The sequence below is a fragment of the Lissotriton vulgaris genome, chromosome 8, assembly GCF_964263255.1.
Source record: "Lissotriton vulgaris chromosome 8, aLisVul1.2, whole genome shotgun sequence".
Classification (NCBI taxonomy): domain Eukaryota; kingdom Metazoa; phylum Chordata; class Amphibia; order Caudata; family Salamandridae; genus Lissotriton; species Lissotriton vulgaris.
The window spans coordinates 668855321-668880718 of record NC_141696.1 but is presented as its reverse complement, the minus strand read 5'-3'; the positions used below and the strand labels follow the sequence as shown (position 1 = coordinate 668880718).

At 45.0% G+C, this 25398-nt stretch overlaps 1 protein-coding gene across 1 annotated transcript in view; it reads right to left on the bottom strand.

The window, feature by feature from the left end:
- NIT2 (nitrilase family member 2) overlaps positions 1–25398 on the bottom strand; it is a 502164-nt gene that overhangs the window by 348266 nt on the left and 128500 nt on the right. Inside the window, exons 3-4 of the mRNA XM_086934539.1 lie at positions 7167–7287; positions 6897–6985 (exon numbers count right to left, since the gene is read on the bottom strand). Coding sequence (XP_086790665.1) covers positions 6897–6985; positions 7167–7287 — 210 coding nt within the window. The remainder of the gene's footprint in view (positions 1–6896; positions 6986–7166; positions 7288–25398) is intronic.

Below are 25398 nucleotides of genomic sequence, written 5' to 3'. Positions count from 1 at the left end.
CCTATTTAATGCTCTTTCCCGCAAGACTTCGTGTGGTAGCAGACGAGAAGACTTGGTTTTTCGATACCCCTGAGGCTGCACATGACTGGTTGGAAGGATGGCGCACTGTGGACAGACTAGATCGTAGACCAAAACCACACCGACACCGGGACGCTGAAGGTGCAGCCGGGGGCTCTAGCTCAGGGGACCCCGATCTGCACCACTCTCCGCATCATGAAGAGGAATGAGCTCTGTTTCCTTATCGCTGCTCCTTTACTACAACAGTGATACGGTGCAAATTTGGGCCTCTGCTGCTTGGGACTCTGACCTGGGCCAAGACTAGGGGCATTAAGGGGCTGGTACCTGGCTGAACTCTTCCCCCGACAAGCAAGTATTGGGGTATTGGGAGGGATAGAGTGCTCTGCTGAGTTGGGGTGGCGGCCAGTTGAAAGTTCGTCTAGCAGGGAGGGTGGGTGGGACACAGGGTGGAAGGATGGTTGGGTTGTTTTTCTTGGTTTCCTTTTCTTCTTGTATGATAATGAAGACGACATGTTTCTCAAAAGTAGATGCATTACAGGATGTATCCCCCATTGATATGCGCGATGTTACACACACTGATAGATGGCTGCACAAGTAGCGGATACACCTGAGACTCGCATAGCCCGCCAGTCGGCTTTAACAGTCCTAACTCGGAATGTTCGGGGATTGGGGGACAGGGTGAAGCGTGGCCTAGTGCTGCAATACCTAAAGCGTTGTAGCCCGGCCATAGTTTTACTGCAAGAAACTCATCTGGTAGGCTCAGCCTCAAAGGCAATGGATAGATGGGGATAAAAGTTCATTGCACATGCAGACTTCTCATCGGGTTCGAGGGGGACAGGGATACTAATAAGGAAGAACTTTCAGTTGGTGGTTCAACAGACACGTGTAGATAATCAGGGACGCTTTGTAGCGGCAACGGTGCAGTGGGAGGGCCAGCTTTTAAACTTTGTGTCCGTATATATCTCGCCAGGCTTACACGCTACAACGCACACTGCCCTCACGGCTTTCCTCTTGACTCTGCTGACCGCAACATTGGTGATAGGGGGCGACTTCAATGACATTGCAGATCAAGAACTCGATAGACACCCACATACAACAATGGTGCGGGGAGCCGGACGACTCCTCGGACTACTTGACGCCTTGGGACTCACGGACTGCTGGAGACACAAACACCCTTACGATAAGCAATACACTTATTACTCAGCTACCCACGGCTGTCTCTCCCGGATAGATTACATCTTGGTGTCTGGGGATGGGCTGCAGGGCATTGAGGAGATAGACATCCGCCTCAGGGGAATATCTGATCATTCTCCACTGCGACTCACATACACAAACTACCCATAGAAGCCGAATGTTCCCAATCCACGCGAGCTACCTGCAGGTCCCCTCTCTAATGAAGGGTTTAAATAATGCCACTGAACTATATTTCCAGGAGAATTCTGGATCTGTAGATTCACACAGCACCCTGTGGGAGGCTTACAAAACGGTCCTACGCGGACAGGCCATAGCCTCCGTTGCTGACCACAAGCGAACGCAGCGACAGGAACTTAGCGCTTTAGAGGAGGCACTTAAAACTGCAATTCAGGAGCAGGAGACTCGACCATCCCTCGGAGCTGCCCAGGCTGTCCGGCTACGGCGCATCGAGTGGATGGCATACCAGAAAGAAATGGTGCAGAATACAATTCAGGCCACCCGTCATAGGGTTTACGAGCTGGGGGACAAGGCCGGAAAGATGCTGGCATGGCTGGACAAGAAGGAGAGAGTGGGTAGAGTCATTGCACAGCTGACGTCACCTTCTGGTCACACGACCTCGGACCCCGGGGCCATAGTCGACCTACTTGTAGACCACTTCGAAACACTGTACACCCCCCAGGCGCAGTACTCGATCGAGGAGGCATACGATTATATCAAAGACCTGACCATTCCAGGCCTCTCCCCAGAAGCGGCGCTTCAATTTGAGGCGGACATCACAGTGAAAGAAATACAAGAGGCAACCTATGCATTGGCCTCTGGTAAGGCACTAGGCCCCAACGGGTTCCCAGTGGAGCTGTACAAAAACACAGTTCAAACCACGGCCCCCCATCTCATCAAAATGTTTACTGATAGTCTGGAAGCAGGAGAACTCCCTAGAGATCAGCGCCTCGCCACGATCATTCCGATCCATAAACCCGGTATGGCGGCAGAGGCTTGCGCCTCTTACCGCCCTATCTCTTTAATAAATGCGGAACCAAAGATCCTCGCCAAATTACTAGCGCAGCGACTGGCCCCGCACCTTACTACCTTGGTGCACCCAGATCAATCTGGCTTTATGCCATCTCGCAATACATCGCATAACCTACGACATTTGCAGGCTGTTTTGGCCCGCCGGGAACGCATAGAAGAACCTGCTGCTCTCCTTTCCCTTGACGCCACTATGGCATTTGACACTGTGGAATGGCTCTATTTATTTCCTGTGCTTCAACATATAGGCTTCGGCCGCAAGTTCTGTGCCTGGATTAGTCTACTCTATACCGGGCCCCTGCCCAGGTAGTAGCGAATGATCACATCTCTAGGGACTTCCCGCTCGGTCGAGGGACTAGGCAGGGTTGCCCGCTCTCCCCCCTACTATTTACTCTGGTCCTTGAACCGTTAGCAATCTGGATCAGATGGGAACCATCCATTAAGGGTATCCGGTGGTCACTGACGTGGGAAGATCGCATATCTCTCTACGCGGACGACATCCTTCTCTATCTCACCTCTCCCAAAAAGTCAATTCTTGAGCTCCTTAATGTCTGCGAAAAATTTGGGAGAGTGTCGGGATATAGGATTAACTGGACTAAATTGGTCCTATTCGTTCTTGCAGGCCATCCACCGATGCTCCCGGCGAGCTGCCCCTTGAGTTATACTGACGCAGCGTTTAAATATCTGGGTATTTATGCTTCATCAGACCCGGACAAATTCTACGCCCTAAATTTGAAACCCCCACTGGACCGATTCAAACGGGATGTAAAAGTATGGCGTTCCCTCCCACTTACTCTCCTTGGCAAAGCTGCACTGTTCAAAATGATGACACTTCCCCGCTTCCTGTATATTCTCGAAAATACGCCGTTCCCGGTCCTGCCCTCCTACTTCACGGCGATCTCATCTGCGGTCTCGGCTTTGCTGTGGGACGGTAAGCCGGCACAGATTGCGCAATGCAAACTGGTGAAAGACTGGTATGATGGAGGCATAGCACTCCCTAACATAGTACTATACTACTGGTCGGCTTTATCTCAAACAAATTACCTACTGGTTGCATGCCCCGCAAACTGAACCCACTTATTTAGCTGGCAGGCACTGCTTGGAACCCAGAGGTTTGTTGCGAAACCTCTATAGCCGTAATATTCCGACCGACACGACACACGGTTTAACTCTGGTACAAGGCACACAGACACCTCCAATGCGCTAATACAATCACGCAAATGACACCATTGTGGGACTCATACAGACTAGGTTTCCTTCGCAATAGTAAAGGGTTCCAGGCGTGGGACAACATAGGAATATCGGTTGTGGGAGACCTTTGGAAGAAGCGCAGGGTAGTAGACTTCGCGTTTCTACAAACCAAATATGAGATGGCACAGTCTGAACATTATAGGTACATACAAATCCGCCATGCACTGCAGACAGCCGTCCCGGCAGAGACAGTCCTACAGAAATGCACTCCTCTTGAGGATAGATTACTGACAGAACACATGCCCCGTAAAGCAACATCGTTCACGTATCGAAAGCTGGTCAACAATCTCCCGGACAGGTTAGCTAAGTTACGGTTGAGCTGGTCGAGGGATGTGGGTGACTTTGATGATTCAGAATGGCAGGAGGCCATCTCCTCGCCGCGGGAAACAGCGATCCCCTCCAGACTTAAACTGGTACAGCTGAAAATATTGCACCGCACGTATTACACCAGAACAGTCCTGCATAAGATAGGGTAGACTTCTCACGAGAACTGCCTTCGTGGATGCGGGGAGAGGGGAACGTTCTATCACACTATTTGGGATTGTGGTCGAGTGGCTATGTTCTAGGCCGCTTTGATGCGTACCATCTCCCAAACCACAACTGTTTCCCTGCTGCCTGAAACCCGGCGTTGACTGTTAAACGTATGGGACGCAACGGACTTAACCCTTCGACAGCAGGACTGGGCCATGCTGGGGATGATGGTGGCAAAGCGAAACATAGCTAGACTGTGGGGTGCTGAAGCTTCACCTACGCTGAGGGACTGGTGTAGGGATATGGATGTAGCGATGGTTGCCGAGAAAGCGGTGTTTGTTCATCGGGGGTGCCCCAGGAAATGGGGGCAGATCTGGGGGGCATGGAACAAGTTCAGGGGGGATATTTGGGAACCGCCCCAGATTGACTCGGATGAGGCCCTTTTAGACTAAGAGTCCCATTCCCACGATTAAGTGCTGTACGGTGGGTTTCCAGCCCATTCCGGAACTTAGCCATTACTTACAGAAAATTTACTGATGGGGACTTACCTGTACTTGCACTACATATTTCCAAAATACTACATACATGATTGTTTATGTCGTCTTCCATGTTTGATGCAATACTAACAAGTTTTTTAAAAAAATGTAAAAAAATGGACCTACGCAGATTTATGATCCTACTGTGAATTATGTACTCGCATGATTATGGAGCGGCGCCTTGCCCCTGAGATGTCGGCACATGGGCTGTGTTATTATTGATATTACAGAGTACCTGTGAATAAGTTGCGGCCGGCCCAAGGGGTTGTAGGCCAGAAGCTGTGTATAATGGTAAAGTACAATAAAGGTCTTTGAAAAAAAAAATAATAAATACAAAATTCATGGGTGGAATTTTTATGGCTTGCTGAGTTAGCTTACAACAGTGCCCATCATAGTTCGGTCAAACTGGCTCAGTTTTTCTGTACCTATGGATTTCATCCTAGGTTTATTCCCTTGGTCCAACCGGTATTTACAGACAAAATTCCCTAACTAAAGGTACGATCAAGAAAAATACAAGACATCTTTACAGCTGCTCGGAAACATCTACAAAAAGCCAAGGAGCAATACAAAAGACATACAGATAGACAAAGATGCCCTGGTCCGGAGTATAAAAAAGGGATTTTGTATGGCTTTCAAAACAAATATACGCTTCAAGAGATATAGCGTTTTCAATCCAAGGTTTATAGGTCCTTACAAAATTGTGCGGTGCATCACCCTGTTGCAGTTAAGCTGGTGGCCTTACCATCAAACATGAGGATCCATCCGGTTTTCCATGTTTCACTGTTGAAACCTTCACAGAAACCTGTGAAGAAAAAGCCTACACCCATCTGGGTGGACAACGAACCTGAATACGAGGTGAAGACGATTCTTGACTCGAAAAGAAGAAAAGGTTCTCTGTGGTATCTCATAGCTTGGAAGAAGTATGGTCCCGAGAAAAACTCCTGGGAACCTGCTGCAAATGTACAAGCTCCACACTTAACGTCTGCATTCCATTAAAGAAATAGTGGAAAACCCCAACCTGGACTGAGAGGAGGGATGTGCTGTTACACACACACTCTGTAAAAGTAACAACAGAGGGTCCCTGAAAACTGATAAAGTGAGGGGGGAGCAGGGAAAAATTAACAACAGCAAGAACAGACCCCTCACTTAGAAATATTTTATACTAGGTGGTACATCCTAGATACATATACCAAGAAACATTGCCCCACAAACAGTAGTTATTCAAAAAATATTGTCACTTTTTATTTACACATTTTTCTATTACTTTGAAACATAATAGCAATATAAACTCATATACGTGACCACAATATACAGCAAATATTCTATATATACATATTTATACTATATACATACACAAGAACCCCCATACACCAAAGGCACAGACAAACATACCCAGTCAGTCAAAACCACACATACACTTCATCTAAACAAGCAATATCGATACAATCACAAACTCACTACACACAATATTCAAAAGGTAAATGATAAATAACAATCCATTTCAATCAATAATACAAAAACATAAAAAGAAGCAAGGAGAAGCGCAGGAGCACCAGCACACTTATATCCCAGCACCCAACCTTCAGGATAGAAAGGCCTGCTTTAGGAGTGACTTATAGGTTTACAAGTGTAATGACCTCAGATATAACAACACGTATATCTGCTGTCAGTGGTGCTAGCATCAGCTTACACATGCTGCAATGGCAGGCCTGTAGTCACAGTTTGAGTGGCCTCTCATGGGTGGCTCAATACATGCTGCAGCCAATGGGAGACCCCCGAGTACCTCAGTACTATATACTAGGGACTTATTAGGGTGCACCAGTAGTCAATTGTGGAGTTACAGAAGTACTAACTATGTCAAATTTAGAGAGGAAGCCCCAGTCAGACTAGTAAAAAAAACATACTGACACATCCAAAAAGTGGGTTTAGCCATGCTAGAAGGATCCCACATTCCTACATCTACCTTAAACAATAACACTGTTAGTAGTCTAATGATATGTGGTTGCACCTTTCTTGTATATTCCATATTGTCTGACTCTTGTACTGGAACACTGGAGTGACAATTAGTCTGCAAGCAGGTGAGTTGCAGGTCCAGATCGGTTGAAATATATGCTTATACCTTTAAACAAAATGTGATGAAGGTTGTAGTTTACAGTGGTTAACAATGAATCAGATATAGGGAAGACATTTAGGTGCAAGTCATGGATATCTTTGTATATACACATTTACACTTTCGTTTTCATGGGATTACCGCAAGCAGGGAGGTATTGCTTTCATGTTTAGAAATAACCACCCATTGTTAAGTGACAATTTTTCAAGTTATTCATGTTGTTGCTTTACATCATAAAGTGATCTGTACCAAACACATATCGGCTATAAAAAAATGTATGTTTGGCTTACCTTTCTATGCTTTGCTAGCATTTTACCATCAGGACCAAAGACAGTACATGTGTTATACAACTTCCCAGCATCTTCTTCTGGAATAGATCCTTCAAATAAGAAAAGACCCAAAAAAGAAGAAATGGTGTAAACAGCAATACTATCAATGGAACCTGGACAAAGATGTGTACAACAATGTTTGTGGTCTCTTGCACATTCATATCTTGAGATTTTTCAATTTATAAACTAAAATTTGCTAAACAAAAAAAATATTTAATGAGTCATATTTACCGCCAATCAGATATATTCCACACTCCTTTGCTAGATCTGATAGAACTTTTGTAGATTCTCCTGGAATTTTTTCTGCATACTCAGGGAAAAACTTGGTACCATAGGGCGAATTGAAACACTCCTAAAAACAACAAAAGAAGAGAAAATGTCACCTTATTGGTAATCCCTGATTTTCGTGGACAGACCAACATTTACTCTGTTATACAAGCCTACCCTATCGCCTATCTTGGCAATAAATGCGGTTAAATTCAGAGACGCAGGCTGGAAATTACAATCTGGGGACCTGAGCAGTGGAAACGTGCTGAATGAGTGGGATCAGGGGTTAAAGCAAGGGATGCTACCCGTACCTGGGGCTTCAAACTTCACCTATTGACAAACATTGTTAGCCCTATCAGTATCAGTCTACTACGACTCCACCATTTCACCATGCAAGACCTCCAAGTCATGTATAATCGAACTTATAAGCCTCAGTCCATCAACCATGGAACATTTTTAACAAACTCATGGATCAGTTTGTTACGGGCAGGGTACTGGATTCAGGAGCCGATGTGTTGTAATAATGCACCCAGCTAAAGTGGTGGACATGCCATGATTTTGAAACTGACCACAAACTGTGTTCTGTATCAGATGACTCTGAAATGCTGGACATGGCATGTCTCTGATACTGACGGATAAACTACAATGCTGGAGTAGGGCAAGCCACTATTCTGAAACTGGCACACCTGCTACGATTCAGAAATGTGGGAACCCCCAAGGAAATTGGAGTAAAAGTCATGAGCCTGCATTCAAGTATGTCATGATTCTGTTGTAGGTAGGCAGGGATCTTAAAATGGTTGTCAATGCTGATACTTAAACAGGTTTACAGTCCATGATCTTGAAATTAATGAATACGCTAATTATTAGGAAATTCAGGAACATGCCAGGGCTCTGGAACTGAAGGAAATCTTGTGTTATACAAATTTGTGATTCTGGAGTGACATAGAAAGGTATTTAGAGAAAATTATGAGTTCTTCTTTAATTAAGGAATATTAGAGTGATGGAGCAGGATTTCGCAAAAAAGAAACCTGCTCAAATTAAGACCCCCATAATACGTACTAACAGTAAGTAATAATAGAAACCTAACTTGAGCCTTAGATAAACATGTGGAAAAATAGCTCTGCTCATGCATGCACTAACATGAGAACATGTGAAAGAAATAAAATTGTATTATATTGTGCTTTGAAAGAGAAAACAAGAAATAATGCATGACTAGGCCACATGTGCATTTTGTAGTTTGCATGTTGCATCTTGCTTTGAAATAATAAATAATGCCGCTTTTTGCTTACAGCTATGTTAGAGAAAACGCTAACAGGGAATGGTGCAAAGGTGGGTGAAAAACAGTGAAAAGTGCATTATCACATAATTAAATAGTGTCCATGTTCCATCTGTTCTAGTGAGCTGGATAAGACTCCATTTTCCCTTAACTTAGCCGGATAAAGAAGGGGCTGGGAGGAAACTGATGTCATGACAGAGCAGCCAGAAGTGTGGAGTGATGCAAAGAAGGAACCAAGGTTCAAGGCCAATATTCTGAAGGAGAATATTGAGAGTCTGCCAAGTGATGTGACCAACCGTGGGACGAGAGACTCTTCCCGCCGATATTGCTGAATATTATGAATGCAAATGTACAAATGTAACATGTGTCCAAAACGTTAGAACGAGTCAAAAATTAGGCTATAGGAATGGATGTAGAACTATGAATATGCCCAAATTGTGAATGAAGTCATGGTAATGTGACACACCACCTCCTAAGTCCACCAATAAACTGTCAAGATACGTAGAATGTTTCAACTGATGTGGGACGGGCATGGAGGTTTTAGGGTATAACTAGGATGCCTTTAGGGGTGTGGTCAGAGGGTTGCGGAGAGATAGGGAAGAAGGGTGAATGCGTTGCTGTTCGTCGGTTTGCAGAGAGGCCTAGCTGTTCCTGTCCCTATTTTGCTACTGACATCTTTGTTCCCTGATTCTATTTCAGGGGACCTCATCACTTCCTTGGCCAGGGGGGTGGTTTTCCACAGATCTTTAGGTTTGTATAATTCTGACTCCTTATTGCAAAAATACTTGCAAATTTATTTCTCTCTGAAGCTTTTGTCTCTTCACCTATCAACTTCATCATAAATACATTGTCAAGTATTATTTAGAAGAAACTATTGTCTCTTCATCTATCCCCTCCATTAGATGTATTTTGTTTCGCTTTTTTGAAACTTTTGTCTCTTAATCTATCCACTCCTTCATGCGAATGTCATATTTGCAAGATGAGTTTGTTTTTTTCTGAAATTGCTGAATGTTTTTGTCTCCCTTTGTGAATTTTATTATTTGTGTTTGTGATTGTATGCATTGAGCATTTTATTCATTTAAGTTGAGATAAAGCTTTATTAACTTTACAGAGAGTCTGTGATTATTTAGTTGACTAAAAAGTTAGTTAGATAGTATTATCATTACCATCCACTATTCAACTAATTGGTTCATCGACCAAGTAGAAGGAAAGTTGATGTATAAGTTAGATAGGTATTTTGTAATGTCAAATATGGAATGAAGGGGAAAAAGAATTGAATGTCTATAAAATTGACCCCAGCGCATCAGGGATTCTGGGTGAATGTGTATGGGCCATTGTTCTGTGACATTATAGAGTATTGATCCCTGATCAGTTATTGGTTTTGCGCTGGATCAAGAGTAAACAGATAACTATATTCACTGTAAAATTGTATTGGGGAACATGAATGAAAAAGCTTACCTCACCAGACCCGAACAAGGAAAGGCGGTCTTAAATTTAACATGAAAGTAAACATGTTTGTAGCCATGCACAAAGTGGAATCCCTTCATTAAATGGAATGCATTTTAGTTCTACAACGTTCTTTTGTGTTGTGATAGTTCAGGAGCAGCGAAGCATTAAACATTTACTATGTGTCGGGACGCAAAAACATATCCTCCACTTTCCTTGATGTTGTATATAAAAAGGCTTCAAATTAACGGGAAAGGTTTTTGTATCTCACTACTACGGACATGGCTCGACATACATGATTATTCTCGGTTGCGTTCCTTTTTCTAAGAAGTTTCTGCATTAATGGGGACAGATGAGATGCTTCAAGCCTTGCTTTACCCTCCATGTCATGTTCTCTCGGTATAGCTTAAAGGGTAAAAAAACACCCCATAAAGTTGCATTGGCATCTTCTTAGTTGACATTAATGTCCCTTCCACATCTGTAGGTTCTGCAACACCTGAAAATGCCTTTCAGCCACTCAACTTTCAACGTCTTACCAGCAATAAGCAAGAAATCAAGTAGCAACGTTTTAGCGATCTAGAATGGAAATCACAAGTTTAATCAAGGGGGACTGGAAATAGAATTTTTAACCCTAAAAAGAAACTATTTAAGGCCATTATACATGGATCAGAATAGTGTAAGAAAAACGGTTTAAACACCATACCAGTCTATGTTTGTAAACATAGAGAAGGAACACCTAAAACTACCCTAAGACCGAAAAATAGATCTAAGCCACAATCCTCAGCTACAAAGTTTAGTACAGGCCTTTACACAATGAGGAAGGAATCAAAATAAATTAAATCGAAGCCCATTTAATTAATTCCTAAATAAGGTCTATATATCTCAGGTGGGGTTCCTACACAGTTACTTTTGAGTACCAAACTGTTGCCTAAAAATACTCCAGTGCAGGGCTTGTTCTCAATTTGACATCAGAATGTACATTACATGATAAAAGTATAATACCTTTCAAGATACCACGTGAATTGGCTCCTAATGCATGTGTATTGGGAATACTGAAATGCAAACTTTGCCAGAAGCTAACTTCTGTTTATAAAAGGCTTACTTGCTCTCACGCAGTAACAAATAGATGTCACCACATACACCGAGTGAGGAGAAAATTTTAATGGAGTATACAGATTCATCGTGGGACAAGATTCAGATCCGAAACTACTTCTACTTGTACCATCTGGGCACTTTGGACTTTGTTGATTTTTGCTTTGGGAACCAAGACTGCATCTGAGAAGACTCCTGCTGCTCCTGGTCTAGTCGTCCTGCCAGTCTTCTGCGTCATCCTTGCCTGTGCTTCATCCAGCTTCTTCTCAAGGACTGTGGGCATCAAAGACAACCGAAGGAATCTCACTTGGAGTGAAGGAGTCACTCCCCTCCATGTGCAGGCACTGCAACTAAACTGATTGGTCTGCTGCTCCCGACATCCTCCAGACTTCAAAAGGCCCAGCAACACAGGTGGTGGTTCTGCAACTCCCTCGAGGCCTGCACTGTCTTCTCACCGAGTTTGAGGCCAGTATCTCTCGTACGTTCTGCTGGAACCGCACCACTAGGACTTGCCGTTGCTCGTTGACTTTTCTCCACAGATCTTCGCGGTCCAAGAAGCTCCAGCCTCCAGCATTTCTTCCTATGAGGATCTTCGCCCTCACTGCATCCCTGCACCATGGGCTTGCATCCTTGGTGAGTTGCTCGAGGTACTCTTCCGACTCCTGTGCCTTTGGCCTGTGGGTCCTCTTGAGGGTCTTCTTTGGCTACAGTGGGCTCTCCAACACTTAGTGAGTCCCTTGGATCTTTCTGATCCGGACACTGCACCTTCGTAATTTTCCAGGACTGTGGCTGCTGCCAAGGCTTCTTGGTGCTCCCACCGGACACCGACCCCCTGGTTCCCGACTTCCAATGTGGGACAGCTCATGAACAGCTCCTTGTCTTCCACAGTGTCGCCTGGTCCTCACAGCTGCAGCGCCAAGGTCCCAGTAACCTCTCCTGCATCTTCCATCATCAGTGGTCATTTGTCGTCCGTGCCTCCTGGTCACTCCCGAGTGGCAGAGACTCTGCCCCCTCTGCTTGCAGGTACTTCTCTTCAAGAATCCACCCTTGGATTTCACCATACTCTTTCACCTTCTTTGCCAGCAGCATCTTCACCTAAGTCCTTGTGATGGGGCCACGGCACCGTCAGCCCGGATATCACGTCTCCCCTCCCGATCACCACCACAATCCCCTGTTGCCCGGACTACCAAAACAACCCGGACTCCACCCCTTTCTCTTTCCCTGCAGGAACCAGTACCAACGCGGGACACAGCGGAAGTGCATCCTCACGACCCCGGAAGTCCCTCCCCCTTTCCGGAGCCGGATCACAGAAAAGCCGGAAGAACCAACAACACAGCGTTCAAGCAGGAAGACTCGTGGCAGGAGACGGCGTGCGAAGAACCCCCGGAGAAGAGAGACGATCCCGAACCAGGAGACGAGGTCTGGACGGAGGACTGGTGGAGTCCAGAGGAGGACGCTGGAGAGCGGCCGCAACTCAAGGACGGAGTTGCGGCGGGCCAAGTGAGTACCAGTTCCATGTGTGTGTAGATATTAGGCGGTACGAGTGTTTGTAAATAAGTAGGCTGTAAATATCTCTTTGTACAAAATAGTCCCCTCCTCACGATTCACCGTGCACTGTGAATAGACTGTATATACGTGTGAGAGCAGCACAATCACGACTGTAGATAAACACCTCCCACACGTCCGGACACCAACGTCACCCTATTCCCTGTCCGCGCTATCTCTTCTCCTCTCTTACCTTCCCCTCCCTTTCCCCACAGTCGTTCTAACCCCAACACTCTGGTGAAGGAACAGGATCTTACCTTCGGTTCCACCGACAGAGCTAACGGCCCTCTTTTCTCTCTCCTTTCCCCCCCTCCGAGGAACCACCGTCCGGGAGCTGACCCTATTGACACCTCGAGGATCGGCCCCGACTACAGTCAAGACCAACAGCTGTCCCTGGAAGATCAACACAGGAAGACTCCTCACCTCGGACCCGGAACCTACAATCCTTTGGAACTCTCTATTCCCGTGTACCTTACCCTTGAACCAGTGTATAATAATAAACACCGGCTACGAAATAGCCCACTACATACGGCCTCCACGCTTGTTATTCCAGTCTGCTACCCCCACCAGCCCACAGTCCTCCATTGTGTTCTACAGCTTTTTCCAATGTCACTTCTCACCTATGCACCCAGCTTCCTTGGTGTAGATATCCTGGGTCCTAGGGGAACCACAGGTGGGGTGACACTCCAACCTTACATCTTCCACTGGGTTTCTTTACGGTCCTCTGGGAAGGGTCCTTCTTGAAAACTGCTACCATGACTTCCCCATTGACTTGCATTGAGTAAGCGGCTGTGTTTCCACCCTGCACACAGCCTCCATGGGGTTTCTGGGTACTTACCTTGGGAGGTTCCTTGGGTCTCCAGCTCTACTAAGCCTTTCAGGTCAAATTTCAAATTTGGTCACAGTGCACATTCCACTTTATTACTATATGGTTTGGCCTTCCCATGGAGACCACTGTGTATTTGTGCCACTTACCTTATCTCCTTTTGAACTATTGTGTTTATATCTCCGGGTAGGAGACATACAAATGTGTTAGTGAGTGTGTATAATACATACAACTATTGTTATAAATACACTGTAGGTTTAACTTACACTACATGATTAGTACTGGTAAAACAAGCTGCTTAACACTCCTTCTGGACTAAGCCGGAAGGCTGCTCTCCACATCTACCACTTAGAGAGCTTTATATGGTTGTCTAAGACACTAAAATCCCCATAAGGGTTGTCTGGATTAGTTCAAGGTGCTTCGCTTAAATTAGTGTGCACCATATACTAAGCCAGCCTCCTACATCGTGAGTCCAGAGGTAGACCCCTACGGAGCCCCCTAGTACATGGGATCATACTTCCAACACTGGAATTGGTGTTAGGGTATGATTCCAGCATGTTTTATACCAAACGTGACCTGGTTCCGTGCAGCCACTAGTTAGATATCTCTTAACTACTGATGTCCACTAGATGTCTAAAATGGCGGACTGCACTTACAAAGTCTGGAGAATCAGCTCTGGGGTTCGTAGGTCTGTTCTGCTCATGCAGGGACACCCTAACACTTATAACCAAGCACCCCTCCCTCAGGACCTGCCATAGGGGTGACGCAGGTTTTAAGTGCAGTGACCTCAGATATAAGGGGACATATCTTTTGTGGGAGGTGGAAGCACCCACTCACAAAGGCTGCAATTGCAGGCCTATAGTCCTAGTTTAAGTGGACTCCCATTGGTCGCACAATACATGCTGCAGACCATGAGAGACCCAATGTGTACCTATGTTCTGGGTACCTTAGTACCATATACTAGGGAATTACAAGGGTACACCAGTAGGCAACTGTGGAGGTACCAAAGTACTTCCTATGTGAATTTAGGGGAGAAAACACAGTTGTTGGGGTCCTGATTAGCAGGATCCCAGCAGACTAAATAAAAAATACACTGACACCAGGAAAAAAATGGGGGTAACCAAGAAGGCAGATCCTACTTTCCCACAGTCAGGATTTAAGCCTTGTGGGTCTTGTGCGCGACAGATGTTGGCGTCGGACCCGCATTCTGTTTGTATGTGGTGTTTGGGAGAACACCACAATTCTGAGGATTGCAGCTCTTGCCAGAGGCTGAAGCTGAAGGTGCTCAAGGAATGCTGGATACATTTATTAGCATCACATCTGTCGCAGTCCTCTGAGAGTTCACAGCCTCGGTCTCCATCTTGCAGAACGGAGGTCCATTCATGGGGCCATTCCTGAAGCCGATCTCGGGGAAGTGGCTCTCCAGAGACGTCCAAAGATAAGAGCAGGCTTGTGAAATCAAGGCATCCCCACAACTTCGCCGTGTGGAGACTTCATCTCCCACGGCTCCTCCCACATGCCAGGTGAGGAGGCAATACAGGACTCCACCCTGCATCTTTCCAGGAGCGGGGGAATCGATTGTCCAGATGAAGGAGCCCTTTAGCTCTCTACTTCTCATATTTGGACACCGCCTTCCTCTGGAGCACCCTTGGGTCCCAAGGAGATGAGTGGAGCTACGCCAGTGGGTTTGCCCTCGGTGGTGCCATCTGAGTCGTTGGGTTGGTGCCAGTTGGTTTCGATAGATTCTGTTGCACGTCCCTTTAGACACTCAACCTTCAGTGGCCATTCTTGATCAGCCTTCTTCGACATTAACGCTTGCGCCGCCGAACGAGGTCACTCCTCCTCCTCTTCCTACTAGACAAGACCAGGAACACCAGGAGTCTTCCAGATGCAGTCTTGGTTCCCAAAGCGAAGTTCAACGAAGTCCAAGATGCCCAGATATTTGAAGATGAAGTGGTTTGAGGTCTGAATCGTGCCCCACAACGAATCTGAAGATCCACCCACAGGTAAGTCCTTAAGTACCCCCAAGGAAAGGGTTAGGACGATTCAGGGATCCCTCCCAGGGAAGTGACTGGACACAGGGGAGGAAACTCCCATGTCCTTTGTCCAATTTTAATGCCAGAATGGGAGCCAACGGCTCCCTGTACCGGTTTCAACTGGACTATGCAAGGAGGGTACCAAATGTGCCCTTCAAAGCAGTCTGTTGGCGCTGGCAAGCACCCCCCACCCCAGCCTAATAAACTAACTCCTGTCTGGGAGGTGGTTACACCTGCCTGTCACAGGAAACCTATTGTTCTGCCTTCCCCTAGGGGAGCTCCCCAGTGCATGGGATCCAACATCCAACACTGGAATCAGTGTTGGGGTAGGATTCACAAGTTTGATGCCAAACATGACCAGTTTCGGTGCAGCCAATATATAGTTAGACATCTCGTAATTGACTTGATGTCCACTATATGTATAACATGGCTGATCACACTTACAAAGCCTAGATAATTGACTCCTGGGTTTTTAGGTGGTGTCCTGCTCATGCAGGGCACCCTCACACTTAGTACCAAGTACCCTGCCTTCAGGATTGAAACCCTGCTTTAGGGGTGACTTATAGGTTTTTAGTGTAGTGACCTCAGGTATAAGAAACTTATATTTGTCGTAAATGGTGCTAGCATTAGCTTACACGGGATGCAATGTCAGGCCTGTAGTCACAGTTTCAGTGGTCTCTCATGGGTGGCACAATACATGCTGCAGCCCATGGGAGACTCCTGGTGTACCTATACCCTGGGTACCATAGTAACACATACTAGGGACTTAGAAGGGTACACCAGTAGCCAAATAGGAAGGTACCAAAATACTTACCATAGTCCAAATAAGGGAGGGAGCACAGTGACTGGGGTCCAGATTAGGACGATCGCAGTCAGAAAAACAGAGTGACACCAGTAAAAAGCGGGGGTGACTATGAAAGCAGATCCTACTTTCCTACACACACACTCTCAAACAAAAGGAGATGAGAATAACCCTGCCCAGTTGAGTCTTCCTTTTCCAAGTGGAAATATCTGGAGAGTCCATCTGTGTTGGCATGGATACTCCCTGTGAGAAGTTAGCCTGGCATACCAAAGTACTTCCTATGTGAATTTAGGGGAGAAAGCACAGTTGTTGGGGTCCTGATTAGCAGGATCCCAGCAGACTAAATCAAAAATACACTGACACCAGGAAAAAATGGGGGTAACCAAGAAGGCAGATCCTACTTTCCTACTGTCAGGATTTAAGCCTTGTGGGTCTTGTGCGCGACAGATGTCGGCTACGGGCCCGCATTCTGTTTGTATGTGGTGTTTCTAGTGTGCACCTTGCACCAGTCTAATCGACCCTTATTGATGGTGGTTGTAAATTCAACTTTCTAGACAAGCTATCCTAGTGGTACCATGGACCAGCAGTCATAGGCTAAGACTTCAGAGAGCATGTGTAGCAAGCTATTTTACCAATTATATTCCCTTGAATAACAAATGAAAGGACACCACACAAGGTATATATCAAATATATATGTATTTTTTTCTAACACAACCCCTCTGCACTCTTTATGAGGTCAGAGGTCAAAGTACATCACAAGTTACTCAATTAGCATACGATAAGTTGCACAAATACAGTTATGCCCTAGCGGCCTCACAAACCATATACTAAGAAAGTGGTATAAGAACCACGTCTGAAACAGTGAGTAGGCCTAGGGCCTGGGGAATCGCTGGGGCTACACTAAACAACCAAAGGTTAGGAAGTAGGAGGCCCACGGGAGACGCGTGCAGTGTCTAAACACAGTCGCGAGTTACCATTGACTTATAATAGGAAACGAAGAAGTTACAAAGTTACTGTTTAAGGGCACTTCCGGATGGACTACGACCAAACTCCTTTAGACTAGGACACTTCGAGAGTCAAGACCCACGGGAGCACGAGAGTACTTGTGTTACCTCACCCAGGGAAGCCGGGTGCATAGGTGCCTTTTGGTGTCAGGTTTCGTCGATGTTTTCTATGGAGATCTGCAAAGAAGTGCTGCAGGCGACCAGAGGAAAAGTGTCCGGGTGGATCCAAGGGTGGATTGAAGATCTGAAGAAGCTGAAAGCAGAGGGGACAGAGTCTGGGTCACTAGCCAGTGACCAGGAATGTACCAGGAAGGAATCAGCCAATGTTGCGATGATCTCAGGTGAAGAGGTGAAGGACCAAGAGTTGTCGACGATGACCAGGAGCTGGATTCGAGCTGTCCCACGAAGGATATAGTTGACTGCGGTGTCGGTATCCGGATTGGACCCAACAAGCCTTGGCAAACGCAATCCATGCAGGAAGTGAAGATGGGCTTCGGTGCAGAGCAGCAAGGTCTGAGGAGCTTCTCCTTTGCAGGAAAGCTGGAGCAAGCCTGGAGCAACCAGGAAAGCAGTTTGGTTTCAAAGGAATGTCTTCAGGGGGCTCACTAGCCAACGGGCTAGCAACCGGGAAGACGCGTCGAGCTGAAATGCAAGAACAGGCTCCACACGGCACTCGTGGAGTGTGGAGGGCTGAGCTTCGGTGCAAATGGTGCTCCGGTCTGGGGCTTCTCATATCCCAATGCACAACTGCAAGTTACCTCAGGAGTCGATGCAGTTAGAAAATGCAGGATGTCCCACGTCTCTCGTGTCTGCCACGGGTCTCAGCTTTGCTGTGGATGTGGGTCGGAGTCAGAGAAGTCTGGAAGTCCAGTTCCTGTGCTGCTAAGTCTTCGGGTTCCGGCGGGAGCATCGACAAAGCAGACCGGCAAGTTACTGGTGGTGCCTGTTTGCACAGGGTGGTCACTCCTTGACCACAAGGGAGTTGCCTTCCGTCTTCTAGTCAGAATTGAATGTCGAAGGTCTAAGAGTTCTGTATCAACGTTTTGTTTCAGGATAATCTAAAGTCCTGGGGACACCACTCCTATACTTATACTAAACTAAGGGGCTGGATTACCTGCTAGGTCCCTCCTATGGGTGGACCTGGGAAGGGGGTGGTTACACCCCTTTCCCTTTGTCCAGTTTCACGCCAGAGGGGGGCTGGAGCGCCCCAGCAACTGGTTTGAACCGGGCTATACATGGAGCACCTTGTGTGCCCCAGGCAGTGTCTCAAAAAGCATCTGCTGATGCAGCCCTCCCTGTCCCAATACACATCAGCATGTCTGGGGAGGTGCTGGCACCTCCCTGGACAGGAAACCTATTGTCCAGGCCTCCCCTGCCGGAGTTTCGTGCAGCAGCAGGAGTTCAGACTTGTGTCTGTGGCAGCAGCATCCATTTTGTGATGCTGGGGCTCTGTTTAACTTTAACCGGGTAAAGCAGTAACTACATGTCTTCTCCCTCTAGAAGGGTGGAATGCTACCCCCGCTACCAGAACTGGTGGGGGGTAGTTTTCCAAAGTGTTTGACACCTTACACGACATGTTTCGATAAAGCCAAACCAAAGTTAGCATTAACCGCGAGGATTATAATGCACTTAAGAGTATATGGTATGGCTATATCATAGAACAGCTATAAGGAGATGGTTCCGAAAACTGCAGAGGGGCTCAGCTCATGCTAGGGCACCCTCTCACATAAAACCAAGCACTCTGCCTCCAGGATTGTCGAGGCCTACCATAGGAGTGACTTATAGGTGCATATGTGTCTATATGTATAGGTAGATATAGATATACTACATCTAAGTAAGGGGTGATTATGCCACCTTACCCAAGCTGAGTAATCAGCCTGTGGTGTCAGTTTGGAGGGCCAGCCAGGGGTGGCAAAATACATGCTGCAGCCCCTGTTAGGCCTTAGTTGCACCTATGCCCTGGGTACCTATGGCACACTATACAGGGACTCAAAAAGGTGATCCAATACCCAATCTGGTATGTACCTAAAGTACATGGTATCAAATTAGAGAGAGAACAGCTGGGCTGTGGGTCTAATTAGCAGGCCCACAGCCGCACCAAAGTGGAAAAACCAGAAAATCCCTAGAAAAAGTGGGGGTGACCATAGGAAGCAGACCCTACTCTCCTATACTCCCAGGCCTATGTTCCACTGAAAAGTCGATCCCCTGTAGGGGGTTTCACCCTTCATCTGTTTGAGCCATAAGAGGGGCATATGGTATGTCTGAACAATGAAGTGAGTACCAAACACATATGGTCTCAACTTTTTTATGGCCCAGACCACAGCAAAGGCATCCTTCTCAATTGATGACCAAAGTTTCTCACTGGGGGTAAACCGTCTGCTTATAAAAGCTACTAGTTGATCCTGCCCTCTGCATTAAGTTGTGATAACAAAGCTACTACTCCTATCTCAGAAGCATCTGTCTGGACAATTAAGGTTTTGGAGTAATCAGGACTTTGCAGAATGGGAGCAGTGCATATAGCCTGCTTCCAGTCATCAAATGCCTTTTGACAGCCAACTGTCCACCGAACATTCTTTGGCATTCGATTGGAGGTGAGATCATTAAGGGAGGGGAGTCACAATGGACCCATATCCCTTAACAAACCTCCTGTAGCACCCAATCAGGTCCAAGAAATCTCTGATCTGAATCTGGGTAGTGGGAGCAACCCAGTCCTTTATTGTCTGGATTTTGCACTCCAATGGCTGAACTTGCCCTCCGCCTACCTGGTGACCCAAGTATACAATTCTACTCAGCCCTATCTGGCACTTTGTGGCCTTGATAGTGAGGCCTGCCTTTTGCAGGGCCTCCAGAACATTTCTGAGGTGGACCAGGTGATCCTCCCAAGCGGAACTAAAGACAGCAATATAGTCTAGATATGCTGTACTATAGGCTTCCAGACCTGTTTGGACATTGTTGGCCAGCCTCTGAAATGCGGCAGGTGCATTTGTCAGACCAAATGGCATCACAATAAATTGATAATACCAACTAGGGGTTGAAAATGGGGTTTTAGGCTTGGAATCCTCAGCTAGTCTTATTTACCAGTAGCTTGCAGTCATGCCAAATGTACTCAGATACTTACTTGGCTGAGGCCAGAGTATCAATCAGTTTATCTGCCCTTGGAATCTTTGGTGTGAGGTTTTGGCACAAGGACTACTGGACTAGCCCAAGGGCTATCTGATTAAACCCTTGACTAAAAAACCTTCATTAGACCACTCTACGCCTGCTAATTACAGACCCAATTTCAATTTTCAAATTTAGCTTTATTCGGTTTTCAAGTTTGCGCACAAACAAAACTCATAAAAGCATGAATTTTACAGTATCATATCACAATTATTGCAAAATAGTCACTAAAAAGTTAATTTAAAACGTGAGGACAGTTTTTAACATTTCATATTGCCACTACTATACAATGATTACAAAAGGGAATTAATATAAAAAGTTAAAACAAAGTTTGCAGGTTTAAGAATATTTAATAAGTAAGACCTGGGTACATATTTCATAGAGGGACATAGTTCAGAGATATTTCCTACATCTAATCGAACATTTCAAGAATGAGATCACTTTTCCTACAAGACGTTCAGTATCTAAAAAGCTGCAGTGCAAGGTGGGCCCGACAACATTGCCTTGTGCCTCAAATTCTCAAGATGTAAACAAAAATACAGGTTTAAAAATGGTTAAGAATTCAGATCTGAGAGCATACTTTAAAAGTAGGGCAAAGTTCAGAGATGTTTCCTACATTGGATAGTTTGTTTCAAAAACAAAACAATGCTTCTTACAAAACATTTGTTGTCTAAAAACTGCAGTGCAAGGTAGGCCGGATGACATTGCCTCATACCCCAGATTTTCAAGATGGGTTTAATCCACCTCATCTTCAGCTCTCAATAAAATGTGCAAAATAATACTTTGTGGGTTGTTGATTGGGGTGAGACTCTGTCGCAAGGATAATTTGGTACGGTTTAGACCAGTCGTTTACGGTCTGAAAGCTTACCAAACAGTGAAATACAGCAAGCCTTAGGCGAGTGAGAACAAATCTGTTATACCCTCTTGTTGTATATATTAAGTATGGTTGAATAGCGAAGGTAGAACGCATCAGTTGGTTCCTTGAAACCGCAGGCTTTGATCCCTCGCCGACGAATCAGTCTGCCTCCATATGGGTCATACATTGTTTTTTAAAAAACTTTCAAGAGATTGTACCCATCGAGGAAGAATTGTGATAGTATTCAGGCTGGCTTAAATCAGCCATAAATTCTTTTATGTATTTCAACCACCTGATCTCTAGGGCGTGTTCTAACTTAAGACTGTCATTTAACACATGTCGGCTGAATGTTGTTTTTAAGAAGGTCCAGATCCGGTGCCACAATAAAACTGGTTGCACCTTTATTATATCTGTAATGTATGGTAGGTCCAACTCCGTGTGGCAAATATAAGTTGATGTGCATCATGGAACAGCCAATAAATACCTTAAAAATATATTCTCAACCCTCTGTATTTCGTTTACATCACACATTCCCCATATTTCGGCCCGTAAATAGCTGTACTAACGCACTTAGCTTTATACATTTTTATCAGCTCTACTGGGGGCCTCTTTCCTAACTTTTATGAGCAATTGACTAGGGCTGCTGTCTTTCTCATGAAAAGAAGTTTCCTAACTTTAATGGCCTGACACCACGATCCCTTGTGCTCAATTAAAATTCCTAAGTAGGAATATGTTGTAGTGGTTTCTACCTTTTTGCTCTCTACGACAATATCCCTCTGCTTCCTTCCGCCCCTCCCACAGTTCATTATAAAGGTTTAAGTGGTATTTATCTTTAGCTCAAAATTTTTCATAAAATCATTGTAGGTACTGAGAGCCCGCTGTAGGCCTATAGGAGTTTGGGCCATAATTACAGTGTAGTCCGTGTAGAGTAGGGCAGGTACAGGGCATTTTTGCAACTGAGGTAGGTCCCGACACCCTTCCAGCATGGCTTTCTTCAAGCCATTTGTATATAGCGTTAACAGGAAGGGTGCCAGAAGACAGACTTGTCTAACCCCCCCTCTCTACTTGGAACGATGCTGTACATTCTCCATTGGGTCCATATCGTACCCGAGCTCTTGCATTTGTATAAAGTTCTCTTAAGAAATGAATTAAAGGCACCTCAACCCCCATTGCCTCTAAGATACACCATAAGTTTTTATGGGATACACAATCAAATGCGGCAGTGAGGTTAACAAATGCCAGGTGCATCTTTCCCTTTCTAGCTTTTGTATATTTTCCCATTAATATGGCTACATTAAGACCCTGTTCTATTGTACATAGACCTTCCCTAAAACCAAATTGAAGGTCTGAAACTACATTATTATCCTTCTGCCCTTTGTTGGAGCCAGTTGAGGACTATACGCCCTGCCACTTTACCCACCGAATCCAGCAAAGAAATGGGAAGGTAACATGCCACCTTTTTTTAAAACTGGTACCATGATGGACTCTGAGCATGTTTGTATAAGTCCAATCGTACAGCAGGCAGTTAGCACTTGTGTTAATAATGGACCCCATAGCTCTATGTTATGTTTAAAGATGTCAACCGGTACTCTGTCTGGAACTGGAGCCTTTCCCCCTTTACTATCTTTTAAAGCAGATTGTACTTCTTCTAGAGTGACAGTTAGTTATATTGAAAAGTCTAGTGGTGGAGAACTGGGACTTGCGGTGCTCACAGCTCTGCCAACCTCCCCCTTTCTTGTCCAAAGATCTTGGAAAATTTTTCCACCCAGTGTCCATCGATGGCAATTTCTATAGTAGGAGTAGTTTCTGTTGTCAGAAAAGGGGATTTGACCATGCTCCAGAAGACAGTACTGTCCTTATGGACGCTTGCCTTATGCAGGTCGGCCCAGGTTTTGTTCTTTAATTCTAATTTACGTGTTTTCACTGCCTGATTATATGCCTTCCAACACTGCTTTATTTCAGTTCTGTCTCTTTCCTTTTTGTGTAATGCCAGTTTTAATTCTGTGTAGGCTTTTGTACACTTACTATTGAACCGCCCCTTATTCTTTCTATTTCCCTTTTATATTTCAACTTTCAATGTATTTCTAGTTATTTCTGTTATTTGCGCATATGACTCTAGTACTTCCGCGTGTGATGTGGATTCATTCAGACATTTCATTATAGGTTCTAGACTTTTCTCTACCACTGTCTTAATGGCCTTGTGTGGTTCTACCTTATCCCATTTTAGGGAGTAACAATTTATTTTATCGATTACCAGATTTTGGGCCGCATATATACTCTTATTATGGGGGCTATGATTTCTTGTTGGAAGAGATATAGTCTTGCTCAAGGGGAAATGATCGCTTATAGAGTTCTTATGTGTTTTATAGCTCAATAAGCGGTAAGCAAACTTATTCAGGATTATTATAAAATCAATAATCAAACTCAAACCTCTCCCATTAAGGTCTGGGTGAATGGGATTGGTGGTGAGCTTAATACATTTGCAAAACCCATGCCCAAAACAAATAGGATCTAATTTAGAGCTTCCAAGTAAGTACAGTGCGGAAAGTGGGGTAAATTACAATTATCTTTGTCAGTAAGTCCGCATATTACATCATTATTATTTGAACACAAAGCGGAATTAAAATCCCCCAACGTCACACAAATAAAATGTTCTATATATTTCCATTCTAGATTTCCTGTAGGGAATATCTGAGCTGTTTAAAAATATGGACCAGGTGCTCCTTTTGTGCATTGTTATAAAAATTAATCAAGACTACAGAACTTTGTTTGTCCATGTTCATAATCACAAGTTGGTAATTCGGCTCAGAGATTGTAAAGAATATTTTACTTATCTTCAACAAATTTGAGACATATATACTCAGCCCTTCCATGTATAGATGATGTGGCTTGTGTGTGATAGGTCCATTAGCCCTCAATCTGTATTTCAATCGGAGACCACATATCTTGTAAACAAAAAATGTTGCATTTCCTCACAAAATCGTGCCAAAGGTGATTAGTTAATTTGGATCATAGCTCCGCTATGTTTCAATATAAAATCATAATACTCTTCCTATTATCACATTGTATGTTTTGTGTATCTCTTGCTACGTCAGTAGGTGGAATAAAGTCCTATCCTCATGTGTTCCTAGGCCTATATCTGGACTGATGTTTGAGATATCGGCAGTGCCTAATACATTGTCTTCTGGAGCAACAGTCTGTTTTTGTGGCCTATCTTCCTCTTCTAAGAGAGCACTATTAGAACATGAGTCAGTGATTTCTGGTTCATATAGGTTTTGAGCCTGTGGATTGATGGCTGTAACTTTGAATGTCTGATCCAGTCAATCTATCTCATCTAGGGAGGGGAGTAATGCAAAGGGATTTGCCACCGGTACTTTATATGTGTACTGATTTGTTATCTCAATACCCCTATTACCGCCTCTCTCCAATGCAAAAGGAGGTTGGAAAAAATAGCTGACGGGTAGTGTATTAATACCCCCTGTGATCGTAAGGTTATTCCCTGCCTTCCATAGAATGTTCTCCGCTAACTGGGGTGTTTTAAATGTTAACACCACACAGTCGCCTTGTAGGGTTTTTTGATCCTTACCGACCCATTTAACCCTACGGGCCATCTTGAACTCCCTGAAAAGTGGTTCTGTGAAACCAACCTTTGTGCTTAACCAATGAAGTGCCCTATTTCTTAGGGTTTCCCAGGTTTTGCTCTCATTAGCCCTTAACCTGGGTACATTTGCAAGTACTACCGTGTAGGGTGTGGTTGCGGGTGGTACATCTAAAAAGGATAGTTCGCTGAAAATAGTCTTGCCAGATAAGGGCACTTTAGGTTGGTAACAAGGGGTCTGGTTGGAACGGTGTTCTTGTGTAACTGATCCCTTATTCCCCTTATTTTGCGTATCTTGTGGGTTTGGCCAGTTGTATTAAGTGTGAAATAACATACAGGGAGTGGGTGGTCTAGTTGATGAGATTTGATCGTGTTAAGCCTTATTATTTCTCTATCATGTTTAATCTGTTGTTGATCACTCTGTAAATCTGAACTCCTGCGGATTCTCCCTTGCTGGAAAGTTTTGCAAGCTTGCCTCTATCTTATCTACTCTTTCTTAATCTTGGCTAGTGAGTCTCTCAAAAAAAGGTCTAGCTTTTGAAAGAAGGTAGTTAAA